At 49.1% G+C, this 16,660-nt stretch overlaps 1 protein-coding gene across 1 annotated transcript in view; it reads right to left on the bottom strand.

Moving 5' to 3' along the window:
- The window catches only part of IL16 (interleukin 16), an 84,221-nt gene extending 70,257 nt beyond the window's left edge, over positions 1-13,964 (bottom strand). Inside the window, exons 1-2 of the mRNA XM_060260158.1 lie at positions 13,896-13,964; positions 4,125-4,513 (exon numbers count right to left, since the gene is read on the bottom strand). Of these exons, the coding sequence (XP_060116141.1) occupies positions 4,125-4,433 (309 nt within the window). The 5' untranslated portion in view covers positions 4,434-4,513; positions 13,896-13,964. The remainder of the gene's footprint in view (positions 1-4,124; positions 4,514-13,895) is intronic.
- Positions 13,965-16,660: the final 2,696 nt, after the last annotated feature.

Genomic DNA, 16,660 nt, shown 5'->3' with positions numbered 1-16,660 from the left:
GATATGATCACCATCTTCAAGTACTTGAAGGGCTGTCATATAGAGGATGGTGTGGAATTGTTTACTGTTGCCTAAGAAGGTCAGACCAGAACCAGTGGATTGAAATTAAATTTTAAAAGTTTTTGACGCAATGTTAGGAAGAACTTCCTGACAGAGCAGTTCCTCAGTGGAACAGGCTTCTTCGGGAGGTGGTGGGCTCTCCTTCTTTGGAGGTTTTTAAGCAAAGGCTAGATGGCCAATTGACAGCAATGCTGATTCTGCAAACTTAGGCAGTTCATGAGAAGAAGGGCAGGAATGGTTGTATAAGTACTTAGTTCTAGTGGCCCCTTCTTACATGCCCAGGGAAATGCTGTTCATCATTTTGAGAACAGGCAGCAATTTTTCTTCATCTTCTGGACTTGAAGCAGGGGTCTGGGGTGTGTGGGGGGAGGGAGATACTTGTGAATTCCCTACATTGTGCAGGGGGTTAGACTAGATGACCCTGGAGATCCCTTCCAACTCTATGATTCTGTGATTCTACTCAGCCATCATCCTGTCCACTAGCTCCTGCCCAGAACAATTGTTTAGGGTGATTAGGTCTCTACCGTCCCTCATAGGGACCCTAACAGGTATAGAAATTCCGCTATTAGAGGCATTTATGAGCTTTTTCACAGAAAAAGTCCTGTTGCTCTGCCACCACTTGCCTGCCAACTTTGAAACAGTTTGTGAACTGGAGGCCCCTTGGGTGTCTTTGGATTCAGTTTGTGACTCTTTCAACCTGCTCTCTTCTTCCAGTGTTGTCAGGGTCCTGGATGCTGTTAGGCTGTCCCTCATGGCTTGTCAAGGCCCAGCAATCAGAGGATTCAGGATCCTATGATGGATATCATCAACCTGTCCCTGGAGACAGGGGTGTTTCTGGAGGCTCTCAAGTGGGCTGTGGTTGTACCATTCTTGAAAAAACCATCTTTGGATCCCTTGGATCCAGCCAATTATCACCCAGTTTCAAACTTGCCATTTCTGGGTAAGATAAATGAGAAAGCATTACCGAGCAGCTCCATTGTTTCCTGGAGGACACATCAGTGCTAGATCCATTCCAGCCTGGCTATGGGATGAAGACTGTGCTCTCTAGACAGCTGGATCAAGGTGGGTTGGCGCTGCTGCTGTTGTTCAATCTCACAGCGATTTTTGACGCAGTCAATTACCATTTTATGACTCACCGCCTCACTGATGTGGGAATATGTGGGGTTGGCCTTCAGTGGCTTTCCTCCGCTTTCCACAGTCAGGGACAGAGGGTGATGCAGGGTGAGGATATGCCCACTAGGCACCCCCTGCTATATGGGGTTCCTCAAGGGGCACTCATAAGAACATAAGAGAAGCCATGTTGGATCAGGCCAATGGCCCATCCAGTCCAACACTCTGTCACACAGTGGCCAAAAAACCAGGTGCCATCAGGAGGTTCACAGGTGGGTCTAGAAGCCCTTCTACTTTGCCCCCCCCCCACCCAAGCACCAAGAACTCCTTTCCCTGATGTTGTTTAACATGTATATGTGCCCCCTTGCCCAGCTGGCAAGGAGTTTCAGTCTATCACCCAGCTGTATCTGTTGCTGGGCAACCAGTCAGCCACTGTCTGGCAAAATCTGACTGGGCGGGAGGGGGAGGGGTTGGAGGCTGTAACGAAATAGTTAAAGTGCTGGCATTTGGCTGGTTTTAAAATGGCTGTTTGTAGTTTTAGATGTAAAATGTCCTCCTCCTCTGACCTACAAGGCCCAGCAGTCCTTGGACCTAAAAAATGTGGGGAAAAGAAGAACTTCCCCAAGGGGTGGGGCAACCTTTATAAGACTCCTATCCAACCAAGAAGCCAGTAGTCTTTGTTCTACTGGAGAGTGGGAGAGACTCCTGAGGAAGGGCTGTGCAGGGTGACCACAGAGGTGGAAAACCCTTCAAGTCAGAGTTAGAACCCCAAGGCATTCAGCTGCAACCAGTCTGGGGTAGACTGGAGGTTTCCCTGCCCTAGAGAGAGAAAGAGAGAGGTGAAGGAGAGCTGGGCCTGGTGGAGAAGAGATCTGACCCGCACTGCAACCTCCCAGGGAGAGAGGTAGTTAAGGAAGTGTGTAGGGGTAGAGGACTGTGTTTTTCTTCTGTTTATTTGTGCCTTGTTGGTCCCCACTATAAGCTTTCCCTTGTGGTGTGCCTTACCCAAACAATATATGTGTTCCCTGTTTATAAATAGTTTGAATAAATCCTTATATTTTTGGAATTATCTACTGGAGTTGTGCTCTGACCATTTCATCTTCCCCACTCTGCATGTTACCAAGAAAGAAAAGGGAACCCGGGGAAGAGAAAGGAGAGGCCTGTTTTTGGATTGCCAACTCTCCAGGGCCACCCCAAAGATTGGAGATTTCACCTCCAAACAAGGAGATTCAGCCCAATGGGGGCAGCGCGACTTGCAAGCCTCAGATGGCTGCACAGTTGCAAGGACTGAGGGCAGGTGCCTGTTCCTCCCTAGAGGCCATGGTGGGTTGGCTAAGAAAGAGCAGGTTGAAGCTGAATCCCTCAAAGATGAAGGTTCTGTGGCACGGGGAGGGGGGACAACAGGATTGGGATCAGAGTGCAAATTAACAGCTCTTGACAGAGTGCCACTAATACCGGTGCCATCTGTCAATAGCCTGGGTGTAGTGCTGGACGCCTCCCTCTCAGTGGAGGCCCAGGTCCTGCCTATTGCCAAGGTGGAGTTTTTCCACCTCCACCAAGTCTGGCAACTGATTCCCCTCTTGTCACATCCCAACCTAGCCACAGTGATCCATGCAGTGGTCACTTCCAGATTATACTACTGTAACTCATTCTATGCTGGCCTACCCTTGAGAATGACCTGGAAACTCCTGAAAGTCCAGAATGCAGTAGCATGAGTCCTGATGGAAATGGCATAAACAGCACATATTCTACTGATGCTGCGCCAGCTACACTGGTTCCCTGTGGAGTACCGAAGGTTTCAACCTTCAAGGCCTAAACAATCTGGGACCAACATGTCTGCAGGGCTCCCTCCTCCGGTATGTCCCTAGAAGAGCTTTGTGCTCTACTGGTAACAACATTCTGGCGATCCCTAGCCCTTGGGAGGTCTGGCTGTCCTCAACCAGGGCCAGGGCTTTTTCGGTCCTGGCCCCAACCTGGTGGAACACTCTGCCACATGACATCAGGGCCCTGCAGGATCTTATGCAATTTCGCAGGGCCTGTAAAGCAGAAATGTTCTATCAGGCTTTTGTTTGTGGGCAGCAATGGTTTGCTACTTGGCTAGCATCCCCGCCCCCCTCCCCCGCCTGATGCTTTGCAAGTTTTCCTTTCCTCCCCCCCCACCCCCACATGAAGCCCTGGCAGTCTGGAATGCAGAAAAACTTCTAGGGTGCCATCTGAGATTTATATTTTAATTTAGTGGCGCAGAGTGGTAAAGCAGCAGTACTGCAGTACTGTGGTCTGAACTCTCTGCTCACAACCTGAGTTCAATTCTGGCGGAAGCTGGACTCAGCCTTCCATCCTTTTGAGGTTGGTAAAATGAGTACCCAGCTTGCTGGGGGGAAAGTGTAAAAGACTGGGAAAGGCAATGGCAAACCATCCCGTAAAAAGTCTACCGTGAAAATGTTGTGAAAGCAACATCACCCCAGAGTCGGAAATGACTGGTGCTTGCACAGGGGACCTTTCCTTTTTTCCCTTTCCTTTTAACTAGTATATTGTTTTAATGTATAACGCCTTGAGTCCAGTGTGAGCCAGAACAGGGCAATTAATTAATAATAATAATTCTGTTGATGCAGCCCAAAATCGCATTTGCCTTTCTAGCTACCCCATCACACTGCTGACTCATGTTCAGTGTATGGTCCACTAAGACCCCAAGATCCTTTTCAAAGATATGACTGCCAAAGCAGGTCTCCCCCATCCTTTGAGATCCCAGCCTAAGTCCTGTTGCACGCATTCAATTAGCCGTTCTCTCTTGCTGTGTTGCTCAATGAAGATGAGACAGCCACACAGCAGAGGTGAGATACCCTTGTCAAATGATAAATACCCCCTGGGAACCCTGGCCAGGGCTTGATCCCTGAATCTGAGTGGGAGGGAGCCTGAGTGTCCAGCCTGAGCAGCCTGGCTGGGGAGCCACTTACCTTGACAAAGAATTTCCTTTTCATGTTTTTGGCACTGTCACCAGGGGAAGCTCTCAGCTGCATCACGCCGGTGATCATCAGTGGATCAGGAGGGCCTGGGTCCCTTGACAAGGTGCACGCTAATTGGAACTGAGGGCAGGGACCGGGTTCCTCGTGACCCCAGGGAGCCGAAGTCTCAAAAGGGTTGGGGCACTTCTCATCTGGACTCAATCCCTCGTCGCTGTCCTTGCCATTGCAGAGCATGAGGGAGCGGGAGATGGAGCGCAGCGTTTTGGACTTGCGGCTCTTGGCACTGTTCTGTCGCTCCATTGCAGTTGACCTCCCAGGCTTCTTAAGGCTCCTTGACTGCTTTGATGCTTTACCCCATTTTACCGCAGAGCAACATCCCACTGGAAAAAGAGAACAGGATTTTTAATCTGTGGTATCTTTTCATTCCCCTGCTGGTCAAACCCTCTGCACGGTGGCAGATTTGTGATCTAGACAGAGGCCTTCAGTTGAGGTGCGAGCAATGTGATGCCTCATGACTGGCTGATTCTGTTTGGGCTTTTGTGTTGCTTGTTTTTTTTTTAAGTGCTAGTCCATTTTACTTCTTCACTGTCCATTCTTCCTCACTCTGTCTCTAGGCGTTATGGAACACTTTCAAACAAACATCTTTTTCTGCCCTTCTCCAACTACAACAATCCCAATACTTTTTTGGGCACATATCTAAATATACCCACAGAACTAGGACTGACTGTGGGTCAAGCCATGATGAGCCCACAGGAGATAAAGGACCCGAGTTTTAAGTTGGACAAGGTGTACAAAGCCCCCTTTGTGAAGAGTGAGTTGACCATGCTGAAAAGAAGGTGGGACATAGATGTTTCTGTTAAGTTATGGAGAGAAAATGTGGATTTTTTTTAAAAAAAAGGCATTTGGAATTCAAATACAGCAAAGAGATATTTGGGGATACATGGTGTAGTGGTTAGAGCATCAGGCTAGAATCTGGATGAGGTTTCAATCCCCACTCTGCCCTGTAAGCTGGCTGGGGTGTCCTTGGGCCAGGCACACCCACTCAGCCTAAACTACCTCGCAGGGTTGTTGTGAGGATAAAATGAAGAAGGGCCGAATTCTGTGAGCTGTTTTGAATCCCCAATAGGATATAAGTAGCTAAATAAATCTGTCATTCAGAATGGGGAAGGTTGCAGATTATGAATTTCAAAAAACCCAGCGTTTTGAGTTATTGCGCAAGTGGCCTAGGCTGAGGGTGGGGAGCCTGTTTAACCCTTTCCTCCAAAGCCACTTGTTTTCTTGGAATCTCCCCCCCCAAAAAAAAAAAACACAAACTAGTGGCTTTTTTTCCATAAGGGAGAAAAGATCCTCTGTAGTGAGATGCCTTGGGACTTCCTGATTCTGCTTTTGAATTTTGGTGATGTTCTTGGCTACGATGCCCTTTCACCTGCTTAAGATGGGTGGCCATGTTAGTAGAAAAGAGCAAGAAAATTGAGTCACTGCTCAACGTGATTAAAGGCACAGAATGAGCTGCATCACAAAGCTTTCTGATCAACTTTCCCTCACAAAAAATGTGGGATGTGCTGTTTCTTAGGAGGAGGTACCCAAGAGATAGAACTGAGATGTGGAGTGGTACTTGGTCACAGGATGTGGGAATGAGAGCAGTTGCATTCTTAACTCATCCCCCTTGAGTTCCAGTTTGGCTTGGGCAGTCCAATGACCTTTGTCTGCCTGATCTAACTACTGGTCTATGATGATAAAAGAGAGCTGGGTGGCAGGGGGAAAGAGCCCACCATGAAAGTTGCACTATACTTCGTCTGTAGGTCCCTCCACAGAGCCCGCATTGACTGTGGCTCTCTGCTGAAAGTACATGAGCTGGTAAACCCAGCTTCGTTGGTGCTGTGTGCTGTAGTTCTGTGATGCAGAGAGAATGCCCTTTGTTGCTAAGTGCTGTTCCCAAAAGATTAAACAAATGGTTGAGGTCCTGAGCCTGGCATGCTGGATTTGTAAGCAGTTTAGAAAAAGTCGACCTTGGCCCTTAGCGAAAACGCTTGACTGGAATGAAATGGATGCATCTGTGTCATAAGTTCTCTTCAGTAGAAAACAGTCTTAATTGTGATCATGGCCATATCCTTGTGAAAGGAGACAGCGTATCATTACTCTCAATCGATGCTTTCCAGGCTTCCGGTAGAGGAAGCACAGCTCTTTTTGAAATAAATTTGGAGCCACTCTTTATGCAACACTCAGGTTGCTTTTAGTAGTTGTAAACATTAAGGATTACTGGCCTTCAGAGGAGCCCCACCTCTGTGCTCTACAGATCACTGATCCAGAAGGATTAAGGAACAGTGACTCAAGCAGAGATATACTAGACAACCTACTCTGTGCATCTGTGTTTGGAATAAACACATGTTCTAATCACATATGCCACACAAACTAGGGCAGGATTATCTGCCTCCCTGCAGAAATTGATTGGAAGACAGCAAAGCCAAAGCAGTAACACACTTACAAAAGCCTCCAGTTATACAGTTTAGCTTTATTTTTTGCAGAATGCTAGCAGTTCTCTTGTAGGTCACAGCAGCATCAGGGGAAGCCCTCATCCTATATGCCCAGGGTTGCCCAACTTGCTTAATGTAAGAGCCATGTAGAATAAATGTCAGATGTTTGAGAGCCACAAGACATGAGTAGATATTACACAAACGTCCTTATTAAAACTCTTAATACCTTTTTTGCTCAAAAAGATAAAATGCTTATGCTTGCACTTTACAACATGACCATGCTAGCATTCTAGCATGGTTGTGTTGTAGAGTGGGAATAATGGTCCCCATAAGACCAGCTGGGAATAACAGTCCCCACAAAACCAGCACATGGAAAAGTTAGGAGAAGGAAACACACATGTACCATATAAATCACTGACCTCCATTTGTATCATTATGCATCAATCTTTGCCTTGGCACCAAGGTTAGTAAATACAGCTTCTACAAGAGCTATGAAACTAAGGGGGAACCTTTAATTCCATCCCTCCTTCCAGTGGCTCCCTTGGCTCTTGCGCTCTCTTTCCCCACTCTAGGTTTCTGGGCGATCTCTGTGATGGAGGACAAGAGCTTGTAAGCCTGCCTATTTCCCCCTCCTTCCCCACTTCACACATGGCAGAAATAATCACCTGCTTATGGGTCAGCACTCAGAGGCTGAAGTCCTGATATTGAGCACACTTACTTGAAAGTAAGCTTGCATTAAGTTCCTCCTTGATCTCTGGGAGCCACACAATATGTGCAAAAGAGCTGCAATGTGGCTCATTAGCCACAGTTTGGCCACCCCTGCTCTATGCCCTTTTTGTTTGGGTTTTTAGGCAACTGGTTGGCTGCTGTATGAAACAAGATTCTGGAGTAGAAGGACCAGATCACTGGTCTGATCCAGCAGAGTTTTACTTAGTTTCCTAGTGAACTCCACATCTACTAGTTCAATTTCTGCAGTCATAAACTTTAAGATGGAGGTTTACAGTGAAGTATTATACAGTTCATGAAACTGAATTATGTCCAAGGATAAATATTTTTGATAAATATTTTGGAGGTAGGGTGGCCAGACCGTCCCGGTCTCCCGGGACATTCCCGGATCTGGCCACCCAATCCCGGATCCCGGGCTGCCTATACCGGGACCATTAAAGGTCCCGGTTTAGGCAGCCCCGGAGCCGGTGGGCCGCGGGCGCGGGCGGGGAAGGCGGGGAGTGAGGGAGGGAGCGTCCCTGCGCCTGCGCAGACTCTGGAGGGCCTCCAGGGACCAGCGGAGGCCGCGGGGAAGCCTTCGCTGGCCGGCGCTGGTCCCCGAAGGCCTTCCAGAGCCTCTGGAAGGCCTTCCGGGACCAGCGCCGGGTGCCCCGCGGCTTCCCCGCGGCCTCCGCTGGTCTCTGGAGGGCCTCCAGGGACCAGCGGAGGCCGCGGGGAAGCCGCGGAGCAGCCGGCGCTGGTCCCTGGAGGCCAGCGCCGGCAGCTCCCTCCCTCCCTCGCCGCGAGGCCGCCGCCGGAGGACTCCCCGCCGCCGCCGCCGCTGGACTCCGCCGCCCTGGAATAAGGTAAGGGGGCCGAAAGCGGGGGGGCGGCCTTCCTTTCTTCCCTCCCTCCTCCCTCCCTTCCTTCCTTCCTTCCTTCCTTCCTTCCTTCCTTCCTTCCTTCCTTCCCTCCCTCACTCCCTTCCCTTCCTTCCCTCCCTCCCTCCCTCCTCCCTTCCTTCCTTTCTTCCTTCCTTCCCTCACTCCCTTCCCTTCCTTCCTTCCCTCCCTCCTCCCTCCCTTCCTTTCTTCCTTCCTCCTTTGCCTTCCTTCCTTCCCTCCCTCCTCCCTTCCTTCCTTTCTTCCTTCCTTCCTTCCCTCCCCCCTTCCTTCCTTCCTTCCTTCCTTCATTCCCTCCCTCCCCCTTCCTTCCTTCCTTCCTTCCTTCCTTCCTTCCTTCCTTCCTTCCTTCCTTCCTTCCTTCCCTCCTTCCTTCCTTCCTTCCTTCCTTCCTTCCTTCCTTCCCTCCCTTCCTTCCTCCCTCCCCTCCCTTCCTTCCTTCCTTCCCTCCCTCCCTCCCTTCCTTCCTTTCTTCCCTCCTTCCCTCCCTCCCTTTCTCCCTTCCTTCCTTCCTTCCCTCCCTCCCTCCTTATGTTCTTATGTGACACAGAGTGTTGGACTGGATGGGCCACTGGCCTGATCCAACAGGGCTTCTCTTATGTTGTTATGTGATGCAGAGTGTTGGACTGGATGGGCCACTGGCCTGATCCAACAGGGCTTCTCTTATGTTCTTATGTGACGCAGAGTGTTGGACTGGATGGGCCACTGGCCTGATCCAACAGGGCTTCTCTTATGTTGTTATGTGATGCAGAGTGTTGGACTGGATGGGCCACTGGCCTGATCCAACAGGGCTTCTCTTATGTTCTTATGTGACGCAGAGTGTTGGACTGGATGGGCCACTGGCCTGATCCAACAGGGCTTCTCTTATGTTGTTATGTGATGCAGAGTGTTGGACTGGATGGGCCACTGGCCTGATCCAACAGGGCTTCTCTTATGTTATTATGTGACGCAGAGTGTTGGACTGGAGGGGCCACTGGCCTGATCCAACAGGGCTTCTCTTATGTGACAATACTGACTTTGGTGGACCCAAGCACTGATTCAGTGTAAGGGAGCTTTGTGTTTGTGTCTTCTAGTGCAATTTTGTTCTCAGATCCTGTATTTACTTCATCAGTATATGGGATAAGGCACTTTCTCAACTGTGCTGCATAATGCAGCCTATTTATTTTGTCCTGTTGGCTCTGTTGGCTCTATCTGCGCCACCTTCATCACTTTCGGGGTGTGGATCCCCCAGTGGAGTGGTCTCCCGACTCCCTCCGCCAGCTGTTTCTGATAGCCCTGCGCCCCCTCTTTCATTTGATATGTGTCCCGTGCGGGTGCCACCCTCCCGCCGGGAGATGCCGCAAAATGAGCCCCCTTGAGGCTTATGGCGGCAGGGCTCGGGGGAAGCGAGCTAGACTGCTGTTCTTTTGAGGGGTTATAGAGTGTTTCGAGCCCGTCCCTGTGGCATCGGTCCCATCATTGTGGGGCCCAGGGGGCCGGCGCAGCAGCACGCTGAAGCAGCCTGTCGGTCACTTCCAGGTTCCTGTCCTGCATCTTGACCGGTGTTATTAGTGACAGGCTGCTTCGGCGTGCCGCTGCGCCGGCCCCCTGGGTCCCACAACGATGGGACCGATGCCACAGGGACGGGCTCGAAACACTCTATAACCCCTCAAAAGAACAGCAGTCTAGCTCGCTTCCCCCGAGCCCTGCCGCCATAAGCCTCAAGGGGGCTCATTTTGCGGCATCTCCCGGCGGGAGGGTGGCACCCGCACGGGACACATATCAAATGAAAGAGGGGGCGCAGGGCTATCAGAAACAGTCAGCGGAGGGAGTCGGGAGACCACCCCACTGGGGGATCCACACCCCGAAAGTGATGAAGGTGGCGCAGATAGAGCCAACAGAGCCAACAGGACAAAATAAATAGGCTGCATTATGCAGCACAGTTGAGAAAGTGCCTTATCCCATATACTGATGAAGTATATACAGGATTTGAGAACAAAATTGTTTCCGGCGGTGATATTTGGGGGATTTTTGGGGACGTCACAGGAAGTGCTGTGAAGTCACTTCCTGTTTCCGGCAGGTGATGCGGGGGAAATGATGTCACAGGAAGTGATGCCACTTCCTGTTTCCGGTGGTGGCATGACATCACCAGAAGTGACGTCACCGGAAGTGACGTCACTTCCTGTTTCCGGCAGGTGACGCGGGGGAAATGATGTCACAGGAAGTGATGCCACTTCCTGTTTCCGGTGGTGGCATGACATCACCGGAAGTGCCGTCACCGGAAGTGACGTCACTTCCTGTTTCCGGCAGGTGACGCGGGGGAAATGATGTCACAGGAAGTGATGCCACTTCCTGTTTCCGGTGGTGGCATGACATCACCGGGAGTGACGTCACCGGAAGTGACGTCACTTCCTGTTTCCGGCAGGTGACGCGGGGGAAATGATGTCACAGGAAGTGATGCCACTTCCTGTTTCCGGTGGTGGCATGACATCACCGGAAGTGCCGTCACCGGAAGTGACGTCACTTCCTGTTTCCGGCAGGTGACGCGGGGGGAATGATGTCACAGGAAGTGATGCCACTTCCTGTTTCCGGTGGTGGCATGACATCACCGGAAGTGACGTCACCGGTAGTGACGTCACTTCCTGTTTCCGGCAGGTGACGCGGGGGAAATGATGTCACAGGAAGTGATGCCACTTCCTGTTTCCGGTGGTGGCATGACATCGCCGGAAGTGACGTCACCGGAAGTGACGTCACTTCCTGTTTCCGGCAGGTGACGCGGGGGAAATGATGTCACAGGAAGTGATGCCACTTCCTGTTTCCGGTGGTGGCATGACATCACCGGAAGTGACGTCACCGGAAGTGACTTCACTTCCTGTTTCCGGCAGGTGACGCGGGGGAAATGATGTCACAGGAAGTGATGCCACTTCCTGTTTCCGGTGGTGGCATGACATCACCGGAAGTGACGTCACCGGAAGTGACGTCACTTCCTGTTTCCGGCAGGTGACGCGGGGGAAATGATGTCACAGGAAGTGATGCCACTTCCTGTTTCCCCCCCCCCCAGTGTCCCTGGCTGGCCTTCAGACATTATGGTCACCCTAGCAGTGGGAAATCCAAACCATGCAGTTTCTCCTCTCTTCTTGTGCATTGCCAAAGACAGGATATCCTTGGCCACCTTGGGATGGAGTGGGTGGAGATTACCATCCCCTAAAAGAGCAAATGCTCTGTGTGTGAGGCTTGAAGAGGGACATCAAGACATGCTGAAGCCCTAACCTATGTTATGCTTAACCAACATCCTATAGCATTAACCCCCATTCTGTAACAATTAGTGATTGAACTTAAAGGCCCCATGTGGCCTGAGGTCCTCAGCAAAGCTGGTACATACACTGTCTCCTGTGACTTACTATGTGAGACCCAGTGTGGTGTGGTGGTTAGAGTGTTGGACTAGAATCCAGGTGCAGATCCCTGCAGTGCCATAAAAGCCTGGTATGTGGCCGTGGACCATTTATTCTCTTGGCCTAATCTACCTTACAGGGTTGTTGTTGGGGAAGGAAGAACCATGTGTATCACCCGGAGCTCTTTCTCTTCTGCTTTCAACCTAATTTCTTCCTACTCGCCTACAGCTCGCTGGGGCTACTCACGAATCTGTTTTTTCTTCCCTGGAACAGTGAAAAATGACTTTCCCTTTTTTTGCAGCACCTGTTCTTTTAAAATATATACATATTTAATTATCATAATAGCATCACCGCAAACAGTCTTACAAACTAAAAATTAAGGACGAGCAGCTGCCAGAAAGAAAAAAACATTTGCTAAGCCCAGCCCCCTCCCTCCCTCCCTCCCCCAGCCACCCAGAAAACCAAAATTCATCATTATCCCCTGATTCATAAATGCTTCAGCCAGCGGACAGGAAGTAATTAAGTGGCAAAGGAAAACTGCAGAGAGAAGTGCTTGGCTGAGGAGAACTTCCTTCTAAGTAAAACATATAGCATCATCTTTCCTGCAGGGATGAGCCCTGCTGAGTGTTTATGGGAGCAGAACATGAGATGAAGTGCCACACCTCTCTCCCTGCCCATTTCAGTTACATTTGTCAACTGGTTGCAGAAAAGAAATGCCCAGGATCCAGCTTATGACATTTTGGCATTGCACATCCTCCTTGCCCTGTCCTCCAAATACCATCTTTGCAACTCTTCTGGAAACCCTGAATCATTAAGAACCTGCCCATCCTAGGCTGGAAGGGCTCATGCTGTGGAAAAGGGTGCATCCCCTTGTAAATCAGGGCAATGGTGCTAGCACAAGAGAAGCAATTACCCTGGTGTTGAAATTGATCCAGCCATTTCCTTTAAGCAGAACAGAAAAAGCTCAATAGGTTATTAGAAGCTGTCTGGTAAATGTTCCCTTCCCTGCAAGGTGTTCAGGTAAAGGAGTAATAGTGTGCTGATTAATGCTGTGAAACAAGGGAAAGGGAAGCCACAAGGCACAAGCCACAAGATTTGCTTGGTCATGGTGCTTTGACGCTGGAGAAGGCTGCCTTACGTCCTTTGGTTGGGACATAGCTTGAGCTCATCACAGTCTGTTTTGCCTTGCAGCCAAGACCCCCTTAGGAGGACATGTAGTTTTTGGATGCTAGAGAAGTGATGCAGAGTTGGGACCTTTGTGTGTGCTTCTTTGTACCAGTGGTGACAGCATCAGACTTTATAGTTGTAAGCAAACTGATAGCTACATGGTCACCATAAACCACCAGGGACTTTTCTCACCAAGAAAAAAAGTACTCAATAAAGAGAGTTTCAGGTGGGTAGCTGTGTTGGTCTGCAGGAGAAGAGCTAGGTTCGAGTCCAGACCAATAAAACTTCTGGAGTATAAGCCTGAGACTCTTGAAAGCTTGTGCCTTAGAAATTATGTCAGACTTTAGGGTGCTACTTGGCTCAAATTTAGCTATCTTTCTACTACTTGGATTTACTACCACTTGAGAAAACTGACATGTTAAACAACATAATAAAGAGAGAAGCTCCTCTGTCATAACCATTCAGGAAAAAGATCAGTATTGCAGGAAACATATTATAGGAAGTTAATTGTTCTGAAGACAGTGGGCCCACCTGATCAGCCAAATACAATCATTCATCGAAGCCATCGCTTATGCACTGCTGTATTCTCTGCTGGTTGCACTTCCTTCTCTTTCCCACATCCCCAGGACTCCCGGTGCCTTTTGTAACCTGAACCAAATGTTAACTGTTTCACCTCTCGGAACATTTCCCACACCCTCCCATCCTGTGTGAAATCATCCTAACCTAGTTTGCTCTTTCTGTAAACAATATCAGTTTACATTTCAGTTGGGTACCGGACAGAATATTTGCAAGATGTAAACTGTGTCGCAATTGCAAGGCAAAACTGGGGAACCTGACGAAGCTGTGGGAATGCTAGCAAGATGGTTTTGTGTCATTCAGCACAAGCAAATAGAACCATTTGCATGCAATTTCAACAGGAAAGCCTCTCTCTCCCTCTCTCTCTCTCTCTCTCTCTCTCTCTCTCTCTCTCTCTGCCCATGAATACAACTGAAAGTATCAGATCGGTCTCTGGACATCTAGCTCGTGGGCTGCCCTATCACCCTACATTCCGTCTACATTCATCTGGGCAAAGCGAGGTTTTAGTGTGGAAGCAAAGCTGCACATAGCCATTCTTTTAAAAATAACATTTTGAAAGAGACTTACAACAAAGAGGCAGAAAAATCAGGCTCCTTCAGAAGGCTGTTTTTCTTCGCGGGCCTGGCAGACTGACTTTAAGTGCAATAATTGGAAACACACCCTCCGACTGTCACATGACTGAGTTTCAGTAATTCCATACAGGACTACGGGACAAAGCTATTGTTTCTCAACTGCACATGGCCAGTTACAAAAAAATTGATAAATGAACCCAGCAAAGCTGAGTGTTTGGGGCATCACTCCAGATGTCCCTTCCTGTAAGTGACGGCCTTTATTGCTAAGGGTTGTCTCCTGGGCTGCAGCTTCCCTGTCTGAGAGACTGGAGATGGGACAGAGGCTATTTTCCAGGCTGCTGGGCAGTGGGGCCAGCATGCACATGAAGCTGTTCTGTGCTCAGGTAGAACATGGTCCCTAACTCATCTAGATCAGGGGTGACCAAACTGTGGCTCTTTCACACATATTGTGTGGCTCTCAAAGCCCCTACTGTCCCATTGCCCCCATTGGAGAAGACGTGTCTCTTTAAATCAATTTTCCAAGCCAAGCAGCCAGCAGCTTGGAGAACGAATTTAAGGTTAAAGTTGCTTTCTTTTCATCTCTCTTTTCTTCCTCATTTATTTCCCTTCCTTCTCCATTTCTTTCTTTCCTTCTCCATTTCTTTCTTTCTTTCTTTCTCTTTCTTTCTTTCTTTCTTTCTTTCTTTCTTTCTTTCTTTCTTTCTTTCTTTCTTTCTTTCTTTCTTTCTTTCTTTCTTTCTTTCTTTCTTTCTTTCCTTCCTTCCTTCCTTCCTTCCTTCCTTCCTTCCTGTCTTGTGGCTCTTAAACATCTGACATTTATTCTATGTGGCTCTTATGTTAAGTAAGTTTGCCCCCCTCCCCTGGTCTAGAGGCATCTCCTGCGACAGGCAGCTGTTCTCCAAAGTCATGACACTTTCAAAATTCTCTTCAGATTTCATTCCAGGTTTTAGGAATTCCAAATTGCTTAGTTTCCAAATGGAAAACTGTGTCAGGGATTTTGCACCAGTCCATTCTTTTGTCTTTGGATTTCCATAAATGTGGTTCTTTGGCCACACTTCCCAAAGTGGCACAGTGCAGGAAGAGCTAATGTGCTGCAGACAGTTGACTTGCATCTGGCCACTGGTGGCACTGGAGACAATGAAATCTGTCAGTGTTCCAAACTTGGGAGTCATTGATACTTTTTAGAGCATTTGTGGCAACCTTGAGACAAAACAGAGTGGAGGCCCTGGGTGAAGAGCTGCAACTGAAGGGGTGCCTGTTTAAGTTGATCCTGAAAAGTGAATCTTTAAATAAGAAATTTTCCTTTTCTGGAAAGTTCTCATTCTATACATGAAAATAGCACAATTAGAGCCAATGTACTTGCGTTTGTTGAGTGATGACCTGAGGACTTTGTAGCAGGTAAATGCCTTCCAGGTGCATTTTGGCCATCTTCTGGTTACAACAAAGGCCCACAGGACAGAGCAGCTTCACACCCACCTGCTTTTGCACCTTCAAACTGGCCACTGAAGTGGCTTGTTTTTGCATGGCTGCGTGAAAGTTTGGCAGCTGAGCCCATGGCAGCACCACGGAGCATTTCACAGGGAAGAAAACTGCCCAGAGGGGACAGCATGAGCAACATCTGTCTGTGTGCCCTGGTGGCAAGCAGAAAAAGGCCAGCATGTGCCATGGACGCCCAGATCTTCACTGGCGTTTCTGATCTAAAGTCCTAGTGTGGCTCACCCCAGCAGCTCAAGGACTTTGTGACCTGCAGAATGGCCCTTAAGTAGAGCATGGTTGGCCAAGATATTTTGGAGCCAGTGATCAAAGAATCCAGTGGCATTAGTGGTCCATGGTACCCTTTAACCTGGGGCCAATTCCACCAAGAAGGTCTGTGCAGACTTCATTGAAATGAAATGAACAACAGTTTCTGTATTCATATGCAAGTTCCATTTCAGCCAACTGGACTCTGGAGAAAATTCATCTGTCCCATGAGGCAATTCTATTTACCTATTGTCCAAATAGATGGACAGCTTGAGTTATTGGGAAAGTGTCTTGTGGGCTATTGTCTTGGGTGGGGGCTGCCAGCAGCCAGGAGGAAGCCAAGCTGAGCCCCTGGGGAGGGGGATTGGCAGTGCTGTGGGGGTTGCTCAACTCCGTAGAAATCCAGGAGGAGGAATTAAGGAAGCCTGCCCCAAAGTCACTGCTGCTGCTGCTGCTGGCTACGTCCAAACTAAGCAGTCCCTAGTGAGTGCTTGTCTCAGCTGCCTCATGGGCCATTATGAAATCCCAGAGCCTTCACCCCCTTCCAGTTATTTATAATTTGTGAGGAAAAGCCTCCTTTCCGAACATCGTAGTCACCAGCATGGTTGCCAGGGCACCTGGAGAAGTGAACTCACACACGTCTAGCCAGAGAATGTGGGCAAACCTATCCAGGGATACAAAGGACTTATGTGTACTAGCAGCCACAAGTTACATAGACACTCTAAACCAGTACAGAGTGCCTATCAGCAGAACGGACGTCTTCCTGTCGTCCCGTATGCCAGTCATGGAGCGGAAGGAACTGCGCCATCAAGGAGCTATCCAAGCGAACGGTTATGAAGCGCTGACCACGGAATCCACCGTGGAGGACTAACACCACATGCAGCCATCTTCCCGCCAGACTTGAACTCCATTTCATCGTAACAGAAGGCTCACGTACACACCAGATGTCACCTTTGGCCCACAAGCAACCATTTTACCCAAAGAATGGGTAATCATCCAACAGTCACTCTCTTTGTCCAA

This window comes from Heteronotia binoei, chromosome 19 (genome assembly GCF_032191835.1).
Source record: "Heteronotia binoei isolate CCM8104 ecotype False Entrance Well chromosome 19, APGP_CSIRO_Hbin_v1, whole genome shotgun sequence".
Taxonomy (NCBI): domain Eukaryota; kingdom Metazoa; phylum Chordata; class Lepidosauria; order Squamata; family Gekkonidae; genus Heteronotia; species Heteronotia binoei.
Note: the sequence above shows the minus strand (reverse complement) of the source record. Positions and strands in the feature narration are given on the sequence as shown.